General features: G+C 42.6%; 1 protein-coding gene across 2 annotated transcripts in view; it reads right to left on the bottom strand.

The window, feature by feature from the left end:
• Nucleotides 1–22: 22 nt before the first annotated feature.
• Nucleotides 23–16,043, bottom strand: part of ADGRF5 (adhesion G protein-coupled receptor F5) — a 41,189-nt gene continuing 25,168 nt past the window's right edge. For both annotated transcript variants that reach the window (XM_041420149.1, XM_041420139.1), the window contains 13 exons: nt 15,819–16,025; nt 13,591–13,824; nt 12,006–12,170; nt 11,679–11,897; nt 11,202–11,420; nt 9,821–9,973; nt 8,412–8,608; nt 7,794–7,973; nt 4,974–6,344; nt 3,970–4,011; nt 3,812–3,871; nt 1,832–1,916; nt 23–1,008 (listed from right to left, as the gene is read on the bottom strand). In XM_041420149.1, the coding sequence (XP_041276083.1) occupies nt 929–1,008; nt 1,832–1,916; nt 3,812–3,871; nt 3,970–4,011; nt 4,974–6,344; nt 7,794–7,973; nt 8,412–8,608; nt 9,821–9,973; nt 11,202–11,420; nt 11,679–11,897; nt 12,006–12,170; nt 13,591–13,824; nt 15,819–16,025 (3,212 nt within the window). In that variant the 3' untranslated portion in view covers nt 23–928. The remainder of the gene's footprint in view (nt 1,009–1,831; nt 1,917–3,811; nt 3,872–3,969; nt 4,012–4,973; nt 6,345–7,793; nt 7,974–8,411; nt 8,609–9,820; nt 9,974–11,201; nt 11,421–11,678; nt 11,898–12,005; nt 12,171–13,590; nt 13,825–15,818; nt 16,026–16,043) is intronic.

A 16,043-nucleotide genomic window follows, 5' to 3' on the forward strand; every position in this document is an offset into this window, starting at 1 on the left:
GAAATAAATGGTTCCACAAATGTAGTATTAGAGCAATAATTTATATAAAACCATTCATCCTGCCTGGCACATGATGATTTATATTCACTATAGAGCTTATTCTCTGAGTCCTTCAAGTGTGTTTCTCCTCTGAGAGAAGACCCAAACATACAGACTTTACACAAGGCACTCCTTGCATTCTTAACATTTCTATGCATTAAATAAATGCAGTCCCCTCTGTGGCACAGGGCAGCAACCATCTCTGTTTTACCACATTACACATCAAGGGAAAGAAAAATATTGTTAAGGGCATAAAGCTTCGTTTTCTTCAAAAAAGTGCCACATGGAGCTTTCAGTCTTTCCATCTGAAAGAAGACCATGCAGGAATCACCACGGTCTTCATTTTATGTAAGTCAAAAGTGAAGATCTGAAATGGGCCTTCTCAGTTGGAAATTTTTAGTTCCAGAAAGTCTTAAATGGAAAGTGGAAACCACTACAGCCTTTCCAGACTCTAATACGAGGGCAGGAGAGAAGCTGTGAGGTATTTGTGTATCTGCACAGGCCTTTGGGATCATTCAGAGAGTTGATGGGGAAATACCAAATCCACTGGACAACAACTGTGTGAAGCACTGCAATTCATGTCTCAGTACTGCGCAGTGCTAAGCACTCACTTAAGGGCTGAGAATTCTTCACTTCCAATGTCCTTTCTTGCACATGAAGGCCTTCAAATCCTTCCTGTCTCTTCTGGGACTGGCAGACCTTGTAAAATTCCTCCTCTCTCAGCTTCCCTGCCTTACACATTTACCAGAAATGATTATTCCAGAAGAATTCACCAAGGCACAATTTAGTCAAAAAGAAGCAGTCCATTTCCTGGTGACTCCCAGGAACTTTTTGTGTGTGTCTTGGAAGAGGTCCTTTCAGAGTTACATTATTTAGCACTGGCAGTGCTTCAGTTAAGCAAGGAATATGCCTTGGAAGTATTTTCAGTGGAAGAGGTGGATGGCTCAGAAGAAGATACTCTGTATTTGCCTGCAAAACAAAGCACAGGGGTTAGACAAGGACAGAGAGCCTGGGACATTGTCACTGTAAAGTAAGGACAGTGACACCTGTGCTGGTGGCTGAGGTGGCTCTGCCTTGCCCTGCAGCCCTGGATTACAGCAATACCAGCAACCACAGAACTCAGTGTGTTTGGTGACACAGCCAGCTTGTGTCAACTGAATTGCCAACCATGCCACAGGGCAATGATTTTCTCACACAAATGGAGGCACTTAGTGCTTCTCCTGGAGCACAGGGACAGATCTAGAACACAACACATCCACAGGCTCCTGAGATGAATCCCAGCTCCCTCCCTCTTATGGCCACAAGGCTCTAAACTAAGACCCAAGTGTCACTATCTTCTCTGAACAATGTGTGGATACAAAGAGTGGACACTTAGAAATTAAATGTTATTTCCAGAATTTCTTTTTGCAAGATGAAGTCATAACTAAAATGGTGATGTCCACAAAATGACAGCCAGAGAACATTTGAAGAAATACAGTCCCAAGGTGGTGAAGAGTACATGAACAACAGATGAACTGTGCCATGATCTCATTAAGCTCAAAACAAAGCTCACTTAGTGGGGTTTAGAATTGGTGAAACATCCAATAATTGTTTTAGAGATAGACAATTTCACTGCTAGCATTACGCTACAATTGACTTGTTGCTGTTCCTTTGCATTAGAAGATTAAAAACAATCTATGGATGCATGGAGAGACAAATAGATTAATGGATATCGGGACAAACAGACCCTGAGAGCAAGAGTGAAGGCCAAATCCTGTTTGTGCTTCAGTAAGGGAGATCTGTTGTTACATACCTGTTTTCCCACATAAGTTGTTAAAGGTTCTTGAAAATGGGTAGCTCATAGCAAGCATTGGTGTCACAAGGTTCAGGGAGGATGACTGAAAGAGAGAAAAATGCTTTTTGTCAAAAGAACTTTCTTTGTAGCCCCATTTTAGGGAGGGAAAAAAAAAAAGCTCCAATAAGCTTTGTTTCATTAGTATGAGCAAACAATCCACAGAAGGCAAAGCTAGATGTTTGTGAGGTATCAAGTTCACACATTTGCATGTTTTTGGGTGGTGATGGAGGTGATCAACCTTAAAAGAAACGACAGGGCACAACCTGTTTGTCTCTAACTCTTGGCCAGGGGGGATGGCTTAGGCTCCAGTCTGTCCTAACAGGCAGTTTGGGATCCTGTTCTCTTATCTGTGCCAGTATGGCCATTAAGGTAGCCACAATAGCTAAGATTTATGTGAATGGGGATTGTTCTTGACAGCCAAAGCCTGAAATAATCCGAGGCAAATTTAACTTGACACACTAGAGGGCATTGGAACACAACTCTCTGCAGTCCAGACACAAAGGAAGGAAGGAGCTTTTTGCTGCTAAAATTAAGTTTCATTTTTGGTTCTGGAGTGGTTGGAGAATTTAACAGGATTCCTCCAGGGATGTATTTCCAAAAAAAAGGTATGAAAACCACATCTTTTTCTGTTCGGTCCTTCTTCATTATTTAGTTATACTTTGGTGGGGGTAATTAGGCAGTGTTGTGTATTGTCACCTATATCATAAGGTGGTAGAGAAAGAAGGTAAATGAATCACATATAAAACACTTAATCAAAGACTTTGATATTGCTTTATTTGCTCATTCTCCATCCTCAACAGGCTGGAGAAATGGAATGACAAGAATCTTATGAAGTTTAGCAAAGGGAAGTTCAAAGTCCTCCTGTTCCTGGGGAGGAACAAACCCAATGCCAGGACATACTCAGGGGTCTCTGATTAGGATAGAGTAAAGACAGAGCCAGACTTTTCTCCTTGGTGCCCAGTGGAAGGATAAGAGGCTTTGAGAAGGATAACAGGCTTTCACTGTGAGGGTGGTCAAACACAGGAAATAGAAATACGGGAAATCCCACTTAAGATGAAACTCTTTCACTGTGAGGGTGGTCAAACACAGGAAAAGGCTGCACATAGAGTTTGTGGTGTCTCCATCATTGGAGCTACTCCAGCCCAACTGGACACAGCTCTGAGCTCTAGCTGACCATGCTCTGATGGGAATGTGATGCAAGATGATCTCTGAGGGCAGTTTCCAATTTCAGCAATTTCTGTGGAAACTGGAGTGATTTGATCCAATGCTGTTCTTCTGAACTGACTGTTCAACCTTAATGGACTCCTTAATTCCTTTGAGCCTGTGTTCTCATCTTCTTAATTATCCTTGCTTTTAAGTCGGCTTCCTAGTTCTTTAGCAATACCTGTACAGGCTCTTCTGAATAAACCCTGTTCAGATACCAATATAAAATCAGGCTTTATTGTCATAAAATGGTGATGCCAGCACCATTGGCAGCTTGGGAAGAGGGGGAGGTGGGTGTTGGAACTAGATGATCTTGCAGGTTCCATTTCAACTCAAACCATTCGAAGTTTCTTACACATCCTGGCATTTTTTGTTAAGGTGTTATAAATGCAGAAGTGTGAGTTGAAACAATAATTCCCCAAGTGTCACTTGCATTTCTCTCAGGTTGTGAATAAATACTAGTGCCAAAAAAAATTCTGTTTTCTAACTAAAAGTTTCAGTTACATTTTCTGGTTTCTTTCTTGTGGAATTTAAAGCAAATGTCCACTAATGGCCTTCTCATTTTTTGCCAATTATAGTGAAAATAATGAATTTTTTAAAAGGAGATATAATACTATTTATGTTGTTAGTGTCCTCTCTGACTTATTCTAATAAATAATCCAGAATTTAAAGTGCACTGGACAACATTAGAGTACTCAGCAGTAACTGAAATACATCTTAGGTCAAGATTCTAACCTTTGATTGCTGTGAACTCCATTTGGATGATGAATTCCTCTTCAACAGGGCTTCTTGTATCTATTTGTTAAAAAAAATAGTCAATCAGTAAATACAGAAATTCTGTTCAAATTCCAACAGTATTTTGACATAATGTAACAAATAGCTGGAATCCTTACCTTCTTATCCCAGAGAGTTCCAAACACCAAAATGAATAATCCCTAGGAGACAGATAATTACATGTATTTTGATGACACCAGTCTTTAACTGCAATATCTCATAAGTATCTCCAACATTTTCCATGGTACTATTTAAACTTTGAATTCTTTGATAGAGGGCATTTTTCTAATTGCATATCACATAGTGGACTACTCACTTGGCAGCTCCCCAGACCTGGTCTATTTAAATTCTGTGTTGATCTGGTCTACAAACTGACACAGATAGTTTGGTAGCACTAAATGTATTTGGAAAAAGGAATGTGTGCGTATGGAAGACGTGTGTGTATGGAAGACCTGTGCTCTCCAGGCAAACTAGTAGGTTCAAAGAAAAAGGCCTGTGAGTTTGGTTTGAAGAAAACAGTTTTGATGCCATTCTTAACAATGGCAAATCTTAAGAATTCTCTTTAAAGAGAAAGTACACATAACTATATTGTCCTTAAGAAATTTCCTTGTATTGGGATCCTACTGACCACCTAAATATGTCGCAAAAGTCATACTGACTGAAAACTCTCAATGGTATTTTTGTCAGTTCTTCTCTTTATCATTAGCACTTCTCAGCTGATCTCGGTGATTTTCTTGTGGTTTACACTGGAATCCAAAAAAGCATAACATGATGCCTCCAGCTACACTATAAATGGAAGCAGGGATGCTCAAGTTTGCCCACCTGAATATAACAGGGCTGTTTTCCTGGTCTTCAGCAGGGAAGTTGATCCCAAAACTACCGGCAAAGTAGGGAGTTATCTTTAGGCCAGCTTTATCTATATGGCACATCTGCTAAGGCATCTGGGAATATGAAATACTGCTGAATTCCTGGAATGGATTTCCCAAAGAGCCCTTTTGGAATAAGGATGTGTTAGGCAGATTTAAGCTTTGCCCTGGTGTTCTTATGCCCTACCAAGCACAGCACGGCAACAAAATTTTTATGTTAAATCATGATAGAGGAAACAAAAATGCATGCAACTCACCTGCAAAGCATTGAACAGACTAAATAGGATGTGGAAAGCTGGATGACTATTTTTGATGATGGTGGCAAGGCCAAAACCCCAGGTGAGGCCTAACAGTGGTGTCAGGATGGCCACACTTTTGCCAATCTGAAACAGAGATTTCCTCTCCTGCCCGCTTGACCTATCCCCAATAGTTGGCCTCAGTATTTTTATTATAACAACTGCAGCAATGAACAAGTTCGTGGCCACAATGATCAAGGCAGGTATGACAAAGGCCAGGAGAGCTTTGCTGTCCTTCCAGTTGAGCCAGCAGACATCCTTTCTTGTGTAACTGTTCTTTGGCAGTGTGACAGCGATGGTGGTGACTGCAATGACAAAGGGGCACACGTATCCCAGGCAGAATGCCACTGCCTTCTGAGTAGTCTTACTCGTGTTGTGTAAGATGAACACCAGTCTGTAGAAAAGGATGAGGCCCAGGCTCAGCATCCAGAAAAAGACACACAGGTAGAAAAAATGGATGAAGAAGGTGGCCATGATACAGATGTCTCTGCTCATCTGCTGGTTTTGATCAGTGATGGAGGCAGTGACAATGAACCAAACGTCAGCAATCAGCAGGGATGTAGCGATGTTCAGAATACAGACATGGCGCATGTAGGAGGTCGTGTTGTTTGTCACGTACTTCCAAACCAAGGATTCAATTATGATGCAGACCACCAAGCTCATGATTGAAATGGCCAGGCCAATGTAGGAAATATAATTTTCAAAGATTAGCTCGGAGGATCTATCAGGTGACATCAGGATGGAGAATGATGTCAAGTGATTGCAGGAGCAAATGACATAATCTTCTAACTCTGTGGGTGTGCAGCCATGATCATCCCAGTCACCCCTGTGATTGTTGAGTGTGAAATTCCAAAAGACACACTTGGGGATCTTTAGAGACAAGTCTTTCTTTGCAAATGTCATATTAACTTCAAAATTCTGGCTTCTGTTGCTGCTCAAAGTTGTTGTTATCAATAAACCGTTCACATATTCAAATGTTTTCCGGGGCAAAATATGTCCAAGTTTTGAGTACATCACACTGACAATGGTTGAATTTTGGGTTAGAGTCTGGATTTCAGTTTCACTAATGAGCACATTGACTGTGAGGTTTCCTGCACTGCGGAAGTCCTTATTATAATCTGTGCTGTTATTTTCCTTGACAACTACCCCTTGGAGCTGAACTGAGTTTGCAGAGACAGAAGGAATGGTGTTATTAACTGGTTGGAGGCGCAAGGAAAAATTTTCTACCGACTGTAATAACAAAGAACTTTGTCGTGTCTTCTCTTTATTCAGGTCTTCCCAAGCTTCAGCTGTGGAATCGTCAACAATTAAGTCCACTGTGGATAAGAAATTCTGGAACAACAACAGAATAATGCAGTTACTGAAATCCCACACAATTAATTGTTGTTTCTGATGGTAATTTATGCATGGTCCTAGAAGTGCCTTTTGAAAAAGCCCAGCATTTTCCTATTTTGCTCAGTCCATGTCAAGTCTTCAGTTTTTAACCCTCTGCATACTCTGTTTGCAAGTTAAGGATTCCAAAAGCAGAGCTCTGTGACTATTTTTTATTATGTTATTTGGTACTTTGGCATTATTGACATCTCCAGCCTTCTTTCCTTTCTTTCTCAGTGTTGTGCTGTCTTTGATTTCTTGGTGTCTCATATAGGGCTCTCTATCTAGAGACTATCAAACCTTTTTACATTTTTCTGTTCAGAAGAGCAGTGCTTTTCCTCTGGACCTCATAATCAAGGTTCCCAATTATTTCTAAGGTTTCTTTTGTTATTCATTTTTGTTACATCCAATTTATTTTCCTTGCTTGATCATGGTTCCTAGAATTTACTCTCCTTATTCCTATTTCAGCCTTTTTTTTTTTTTTCTATTCCTACTTCTACCCATGGAATCATAGAATCACAGAATGGTTTTGACATTTAAAGGTCATCCATTCCAACCTCCCTTCCAGGTGGCAGGGACATCCAGCTTCATCTTGGACACTTCCAGGGTTTGGGGCATCCACAACTTCTCTGGTAAATCTATTCTAGTGCCTTACTGCCCTCACAGCCAACAATTTATTCCTAATAATCCAAATCTGCTTCTTTCAGTTTAGACCATTGTTCCTTATCCTGTCACTACAGGCCTTGATAAAAAGCTTTTTTATAAAGTCCCCTTTAAGTACTGAAAAGCTGCAATAAGTTCTTCCCTGAGCCTTCTCTTCCCAAGGCTGGACAACTCCAACTCTCTCAGCCTGTCCTCACAGGAGACCTGCTCCAGCTCTCTGATCATTTCTGTGACCCTCCTTTGGACCCATTCCAGCATGTCCACATCCTTCTTGCCCTGGGGACCCCAGAGGTGGATGGAGTGCTCCAGGTGGGATCTCACCAGAGCAGAGTAGAGGGACAGAATCACCTCCCTCAACCTGCTGGTCACACTCCTTGTTAAGCAGCCCAGGACATGTTTGGGTGTCTGGGCTGCAAGAGCACATTGCTGGTCATGTCCAATTTTTTATCCATCATCCCTTGTCTTTTCCTGTCTTAGAATGCTGGAGATATCCATTTGTTCCTAAAATGTTTCTAGTTGCTAAGCTTACAGCAGCTTCTTTTTAATGCATAGACTCCTTGTCCTCATCATTTTGAGTTTTCATAAACCTCTCTGTATCTTTGCTGTCACTTCATCTCATTCCCTTAACACTTTCCTGATCTTGATCCTAAGCAAGTGTGAAACTTCTTCAGGGAGAACATCATCCTCTCTGACAAAAGGGGCCAAAGGGCTTGGTAGGTGTAAATAAGACTTAAAGTAAAACCTTACCTGCATAGTGAGCTCCTCTGCCTCAGCTGGGATAGAGGAGACCATATCCAGGATGGTAACAATTGCACCTAGGTTTGCTGAAGAATTGTTTATTGTGGTTAGCTCCTTTGTTGTCTGTTCCTTAAGCTGTGCAAGGTAGGAGGGTAGTTGAGCTTTTGCCTCGGGGCTGCTGACCAAGGACTGGAACAGAAGATAACAGCACATCACATGTGTGAAATCCTCTAGCCTGGCTGAGAGAAAGGTGACTGTGGCCCAGAGTTGTTCCTACAGCCTCACTGTTGGTGTGCTCTGTAACATGCTCTGGGCTTGTGCCCGAGCACAGCTCGGGGAACGCTCCAGGCTGGGAACTGCTCCTCATGGATGCCATGGACAAGGTCACCTTGCCTGGGAACAGAGCACTCATCTGAATGGACATTATCCATGCAGTGCCTCAGGCCCTCCGTGTCCCGGGAGCGGCCTCGGCTCTTTTGCTGGCTGGTGTAAATAAAGCCAAAAATTCTTCATATCTTTTAAAATAAACTTTTAAATGCTTCATATATTTTAGATTATGATAAGCAAAAGTCATGTAACTAACGCTTTTTCTCCCCACCCCAACCTCCCCAAACCCACGAGGGTTACCTCAGCACTACTCAGCAGGTCATTTATTGGTCCAGACAGGCAGTCATTCCTTGCAACCTTCCATGAGCTGTTGATGCACTGGTAAGTTATATTGCCTCGAGTAAAACCTTTTGGATTTTTTACATCACAGCATGGCTTTATTAATATGGCCCTTTCTGTTCCAACGCCCAAGCTGTCTGAGCAGGAAATTTTCTTACCTGTACAGAGAGGAGACAGAGATAGAAAATAAGAAGCAGGGAGATGAATTAATTTCCCCCACAAAACTTGTGATCTGTTCAAAGATCTTTAAATTAGGATTTCAGTTTACTGTTTTCATTAATTATGATCTTTCAGGGTGTATATGTCTCACATTCCTTATTTTTATGAATCAGGGAATTAAAAAGGAAATTTAATAAAGCTCCAAATTTTGAGTACTGATTCAAATCAACAAACCAACACCCAAAGACTTAGATTTATTCATTAGACTACAGGGTTAGACAGAGCTGGAGTGGGATTATATTGACCATTAAGCGAACAATAATTCGTACAAAATTATTCTGTTAAGGTACTCAGTACTGCTGTAGTACTAACAGGAAATTCATTAAGACCTTGACAGTGAGGCCTCAACACCTTTTTGATGAACCGTGGGTGTTGCTAATTGCCTTTGATTGGCTTAGTCATATCAGTAAGTATCTGCTGATTAAAGTGATTAAAGTAATTAAAGTGTCTGCATATTTATTGCCTAAGAGAGTGAAATCTGTCAGATACAGTGATTCAACTGTAGGTACCACTGCTGTGGAAAAAAGAACATTTCTGCATCAGGGAGATGTGCAACATTTCTTCCTTTCCAATTTAGAATAAAAGAGCTGAAATATCCAAACTCTTGTCAGAGCTAAACATCAAAGCTGGATTTAGCAATGCTGAATTCTAATTACCAAACACTCCCCGCAGAGCTGACTGCAAGATGCCCTGGTCTCTGCAGCACCTCACAGAGGTTGCCCTTCTTGTGTTCAAAGTGGAAATGCTCTCCCACAGGCTGTCCTCCTGAGCCTGATGAGGCACCACAGTCTTTGATCCTTGCTAAAAGGTTGGTGCAAGCTGGGAGCTGCGTGACCACATTTCGACACGGGGGATGAAGCTTGGTGGTGCAGCCTGTGGTAGTGATTAAACTGTCACTGCTGTGAAACATGCTGGGTCCACTCTCAAATACAGCAAAGGCAACGCATCTTGTCTATTTTTTTTTTAATTCCATCAAAACTGATATTTTCCTCTGTGTGTAAAAATTTCATTCAGAAAAGGAGACAAAAGTTCTTGGATAACAAAAAACTGTTTCTGTTAGATGTCACTGGTGATGAATTTGTGGCATCTGATTTAACAAAGATATTGTAATGTCCTGTATAACAGCTATAAACAGTAACTTTTTTCCTTACCAGGTATCAAGTGCAGTCTTATATGTTCACTGTCAACTCCCTGTCCGATGCGGTTGATAAACTTGCAATATGCCGTGAACTCTTTCTCTTTGTTGCATTCTTTTTCCGTGTGATTGTACATGTAACAAAGCAAATTGTCTTTTTTCTTTTTCTCTGTACAGACGGATGAAGACAGGTTAACACAGATTTGGGGTCAGTCAAGTAAAACCAGCAGAAAGCATTGGCAAGTCTTTATTTTCTGTAGGTATTAGGAAAAAAAACCAACTTTCCTTTGTGAAAAAGTTCCCTCTCTGTATGCTGACCTCTGTGTCTTACTCCCTCCGTAATAAATCTGGCAGCTGCTGCATGATCAATACTTTTTCATTTACTGCTGTGTGAGCAAATCCTCCCCAAACCCTCTTAACTGTGCAGTAACCAAAATTTGCTTTGAAAATAATTTTTGAGGATACTATTCCTGCTTTTACCACAGGTGTTTCAGTTAGGCTGGGATAGCGTTTGGCTGCTCTTACGTGGTTCTTTTGAACTCAGGATCTGTGCCACACTCCCAGTGCTTTTCAGAATGCCTGTGCCTGAAGGTGGGTCTCCAGCTGCAGTCTCTTCCAACAACATCCTTGCCTTTTCTCTTAGCTTCTGAAGGCCTCCTCAGTCTCCACCTGCTTTACTACTCAGCCTGTTGTTTTTGTGCTCCTGCATGTTTCCTGAGTTATTTTTGGTAGATCATATTTGTTTTTTTTTTTTTTTCCAAAAGTAACATTTTTATAACTCACTCAAAAAATTCTAGTGTATAAAAAGCAACTACTTGAAAACTTATAGTATATGAAAACATCTCAGGGAAGCTGCAGAATTGCCCTAAATTTGAAGACACAGGAGCTTAGGCTTTTGTATTGTTAAAGATGTGCTCCCTGTATCCTCAAAGAAAATGGAGTCATTTTTTGAATTGCATTCTTAATGGGTTACTCGACATTTTCATTAATTAGTAGATTTTCTTAAGTAACATATTCATTTTAAAAAGTGGCAGAATGGAAGATAAAAGCAAATAAAAGGAGTTCAGCAATTTCCAATCTGAAGAAAGTTCAGGATGCTCACTTCTCCCTGCCTGGCAAGTCAAACCAAATGTTGACTTTATCTATTATGTATTTATCACTATAGCAGTGACTTCTGACTTCAGTTCAGTATTAATCCCAGACATGTTCCCCAGGCATGCTCAACATCCTAAAAAAAGTCCATTTCCCTTTCTTTGCACCCTCAGAAGTGCTCTTGGGTTGTCATGAAAGCAGTAAGTATGACTTGTTTACACAGACCTAACTGAAAACAAAAAACCCAGAGACTGGGTTGTGACACAGAGTGAAACTAATGATTCTGCAAGTTTATTGTGTCTTACCAACTTGAAATTCATTTTGTTGAACCACAAATGTAACCCTGTAGTCTCCCACGGTCTTTGCACTTATGCAGCACTCGAGGGCATATGGCACTTGGCACTGTATTAATGTTGAAATGGGGTCTATCAGGATGTTCTGCTTCAGGGGCAAGAAAATCACCTCCATGGTAATGTTGGCAGAACTGTCCAGGCTTTTCTGGGAGAATGTGCAGATGTAGGTGCCTAAAAGAAGTGACACAAAACCATGTCTCAGTCGACAGAAGCGCTCCTCAGCTTTTGCATGATCATGAATGCTGAACAAATACAGTGCTGTTGGCAACATCAAGCCTTGGTGTCCTCCAACACTTAAAATTTTAACCCTGGGGGCTTTTTATTTATTGTGGCCAGGCTGCACAGTGATTTGCAGGGTTAGGGATGCTGTAAATGATCTGGTACAGAGATTTCATTGCCTTTGTAGCCAATGAGACCATATTTACTCACCTCTCCACTCCTGCGAGGCAGACTTCACTGTGAGCACAGACACAGCTGGGAATTTGCTATTTTTGATGCACATATCACAATCTACTGTTTTTGTGTCATTTCCAGACTGGATTTTCCAACTGATGCTGTCATAATTGCTCACATCACTTTCGCACGTTACGTTGAACCCGTATCCCTCGGAAACTGTTGAGTTTGTGCTTGAAGATATTGTTACGTGGGCTGAGACAACACAGGACAAAAGCCACATTCATGAGGGTTACTTTTAACCATTTTCTCACAAGTATGCATTAAAGAGCTGTTGCCCTGTCACGAGTCCCTGCCCCTGACCTTTCCGCAGGTACGTGACTCCGATGCTTCGAGCGCGCCTGGCTCCGTGTCCAGTCTCCATCTCACACGTGTACGTGGTCACTGCACCTGACTTCTCAGGGGGGCACAGTGACTCATTGATGTTGAGCTGGTATCCAGTGCAGTTGCCACTCAAGATGGTTACTCCTAGGGAGAAATAAGCATTGTTTGAAGGGCTACAGGTGTCCAAAAATACCTCTGGAAGGCACAAGCAATCACTGCAGCCATGGAAACCCTTGTGGGTTTGTATGTAATTGACATCATGGCACTTTTAACTCATCATTGCTGAAGTTCATTGACATCTTTTACTCTGGCAACACTCACAGCTCTGTGCTGAGATTCCTCCTGCCAAAACCAGCCAGAATGCAACCATACTGCTTGGAAATTTCAGGGTCAACTAAACTGAAGAGAATTCTGGTTAAGCCTAACCCTATTTGTGTTATTTAGGGTGAGTAAATGTAAGTAAAACAGGAGTAAACACTGCAGATTTTAATGTTGTCTAATTTTGAAATAAAAATATGGAGGTACTTGACAGTCATTCAGCTTCAGACCTGAAGAGTGCTGGTTTAGCTGTGAGCACTAAAGCTGTCCCACGCTGCAGGTGACAGCACAGGTGACATGAGAGCAGAGCAGAGCTTTTCTTGTGGTAAAGCCTGGCCACAGGGAATCAGAGGTAAAACAGCCCAGGGCAGTGGGCCAGGATCCCCCTCCCTGCAAGCACTGCTTCGTGCTGGTAACCGTCCCCTGGTGACTGCATGCATGAGCTTTGAAGATTTTATCTCAGTTTGCTGTCCTGCTTTCTGGAAAGTTTAATTTACTGCCAATAGTTAACAATAAACTGTAACTTCATACTCATAAAATATTAAAAGAGGCAATAGACCGTTTAGGGTGATGGTTGGTAGACATTTATGAGCATTTCTGTTCATGTTACTTTGTAGCTCTTTGTAGCACATTTACTTGGCGCCTTATTAACTCTTTATATTGAAAAGCCTTACGGGATGCCTATGACTCAGCTGGTATGGGAAGTATCATGATCAGCTACGGGTGGAGACACAAACAGTGCTCATATTTATCTGTCTGACTCAGCTGGTATGGGAAGTATCACAGCTACGGGTGGAGACACAAACAGTGCTCATATTTATCTGTATTGCAGCTGTTTCACAGTGCAGCACTTGTACCTCACGACTGCCAAATCTCAGTATGTGGTACATGAAAGATCTTTGTACCCCAAGGGTGATTCCTGAGCTAGCAGTACAGACTGATGCAGTCATCCCTGCTCTCAAAATTAGACCATGCAGAAATAAACTTTCTGGAACAAGCTGGTGTGTTGCTGGTCTGGGCAGCTGTTCCCATCCAGAATGGCACAGTTTAAGGCATCAGTGCATGGAGATGCCCGAAACCCCACTGGCACCTGCACAACACATACAGAGTCTGTCCTTCCCCTGCCACTCACACCTTTGGAGCACACCCTGTATTCATCCCAGGACTTTGGGGCAGCCACTTAGAAGGAGACCTCTGAGCAGTGAGCAAACCTAGCAGGTGAAAGACAACCTTTTGTTAATCTTACCTGTAATGTTGATTGTTCCATTTACTTTCCAGGAAACCTTAAGCGATGTCAAGTGTCTGTCAATGCAACAGGACAACAAAAGACCCTTAGCTTGCACTTCAGGACTGTTACATGTGACATCGATGTCCTCAAAGTTTGGAGTGACATTCAGTGGAAAGACAGATATTGTTTCTGTGGTGTTGTGTATCTCTGTGTGATACAGGCTGTTCATTATGAACACACAACTATAGGAACCTGTGAAGCATAAACAACAGTTTTTGCTGAGTTTGCCTCTATTTTTCCACAGCTGGTTTTCACATGTCCCTGCTCTGCAGCGGCTCTGCTACTTGCTGATCAATTTGTACCCTCAGGTCGCCTGCAGAATGCTTTCTGCAGACCCCTGGTGCCAAATGTATCTAGATTAGGATTCAGTGTTGATGGATTGTTGAGATGAGTGTTCTCAGACCAAAATGCTTCAAATCTGGCCGAGTAGGTGCTTTGGGATCTGTATATTGCCCATAGTCCTTCTGGCAGCAGTATGTCGTGTTAAAAATATTCCTACAGAGAATAGGTGACAGAAAGGTGCCCAGGGTGGACTCCACCAGAACTGGCCTTGGAGTGGAGGCTCTTAAGCTGCTCAGAAGGCACTGCCAAACAGAGCAGAGTATTTATCACAGAATCACAGAATATGCTGAGTTGGAAGAGACCTGTCAGGATCATTGAGCCTAACTCTTGGCCCTGCACAGGACACTCCAACAGTGACACCATGTACCTGGGAGCATTGTTCAAACATTTGAGCTCTCAGGCTTGGTGCTGTTACCACTGCCCTTGGGAGCCTGTTCCAGTGTTCAACCACCCTCTGGGTGAAAAACTTTTCTCAGTTAACCAAAACCTCCCCTGACTCAGCTTCATGCCACCTCCTTGAGTCCTGTCCCTGGTCACCAGGGAGAACAGATCTGTACCTGCCCCTCTGCTTCCCCTCATGAGGAAGCTGAAGACACAATGAGGCCTCTCCTCGGTCTCCTCAAGGCTGAACAGACCAAATGACCTCAGCTCCTTCTCATACCGCTTCTCCTTCAAGCCCTTCACTATCCTTGTGGCCTCCTTTGGACTCTCTCCAATAGCTTGATGCCTTTTTTGTATTTTGGTGCCCAAAACTGCCCCCAGGACTTGAAATGAGGCCTCCCCAACCCAGAGCAGAGGAGGATCGTCCCCTGCCTTGCCTGGCTGGCGATGCTGTGCCTGGTGCCCCCTCAGGGCACGGCTGTCCCTCCTGGCTGCCACGTTCAGCTTGCCACTGGCTCTCCAACCCAGAGCAGAGGAGGATGGTCCCCTGCCTTGCCTGGCTGGCGATGCTGTGCCTGGTGCCCCCTCAGGGCACGGCTGTCCCTCCTGGCTGCCACGTTCAGCTTGCCACTGGGCAGGACCCACAGGTCCCTTTCTCTTTATCAGCCACTCTCTCAGGCACGAGTCCCCTGCATGCAGCCAGGCTTGGTTTTGAGACTGGCAATCGGAGCTCCAAATTTCCCACATATTTTAAGTATGTGGATTTCCCTTCCCCACTGGGATAGCCAAATGAGCAGACCACTTACATGGGAGTGGAAACACCCAGATTCAGGGCATCCTCAGTCTGAAGAATTTTGGATCCACTATTCTTACCTCACATACATGTGCCCAAATACCTGGTCACAGGCTACCCTTTTTGAAGTTAAATGTAGAATTCATGGTTCAAAGACATGTACTGAGGGGAAGCTGGAGCCCTAGCTCTGATAATACATAATAATTCCCCTGATATATCCTCCTAGAAAAATGCCCCCAGTTTACCTGTTTCTGATTTTCAAAAATCCCTAAACATGCAAAACTGTAACTCTGAACTCTGATTTAATTAGGTCATGTGTGTGTGTAGGGGGCAAGGGCATTAAGGACAAATTCAACCACAGCCTCCAGTCACCACACCAAAAGGGTGGGAAGGCCTCACAGCCATGCAGCCAGCACCATCTCCCTGGTATAATAATGAAGCCTGGCACTGAGAACACCCAGTCATGTACAATCACTTCAGTCAGTTCACATTTTACTGGCAATGCCAGTCAACAGGTAGATCATTAACAAAGACAACAGGAAAATTATGAGGGGCAGTGTAATCTTCACATTTCCTGTAGAAAATGCAGACACTGCATTCATCTTTGCTTTTTATAGAACTAGCCACAATAAAGATTTACATCTGCTGTTTTAACAATGGAAAATCATACCAGAATCCTTTGTTGTAACATTGGTAATTTTAAGAGTTGATCTTCTGGATTCTAAAACTGTCTCTATTGAGTACTGGGAGCCAGCTGAGATGGTCTGGTCAAAGTGATACCAGGTCACATTGGAAAATGTTGAATTTATCTCACAGGTCAGTCTTACTGTGTCTCCTTCAAAAATGTTCGAGGGTTTCACGGTGAAGTTTGTCTGATCTGGGAAGACAGAGAGCA

The sequence above is a fragment of the Onychostruthus taczanowskii genome, unplaced genomic scaffold, assembly GCF_017590055.1.
Source record: "Onychostruthus taczanowskii isolate IOZ18803 unplaced genomic scaffold, ASM1759005v1 scaffold11, whole genome shotgun sequence".
Lineage (NCBI taxonomy): Eukaryota > Metazoa > Chordata > Aves > Passeriformes > Passeridae > Onychostruthus > Onychostruthus taczanowskii.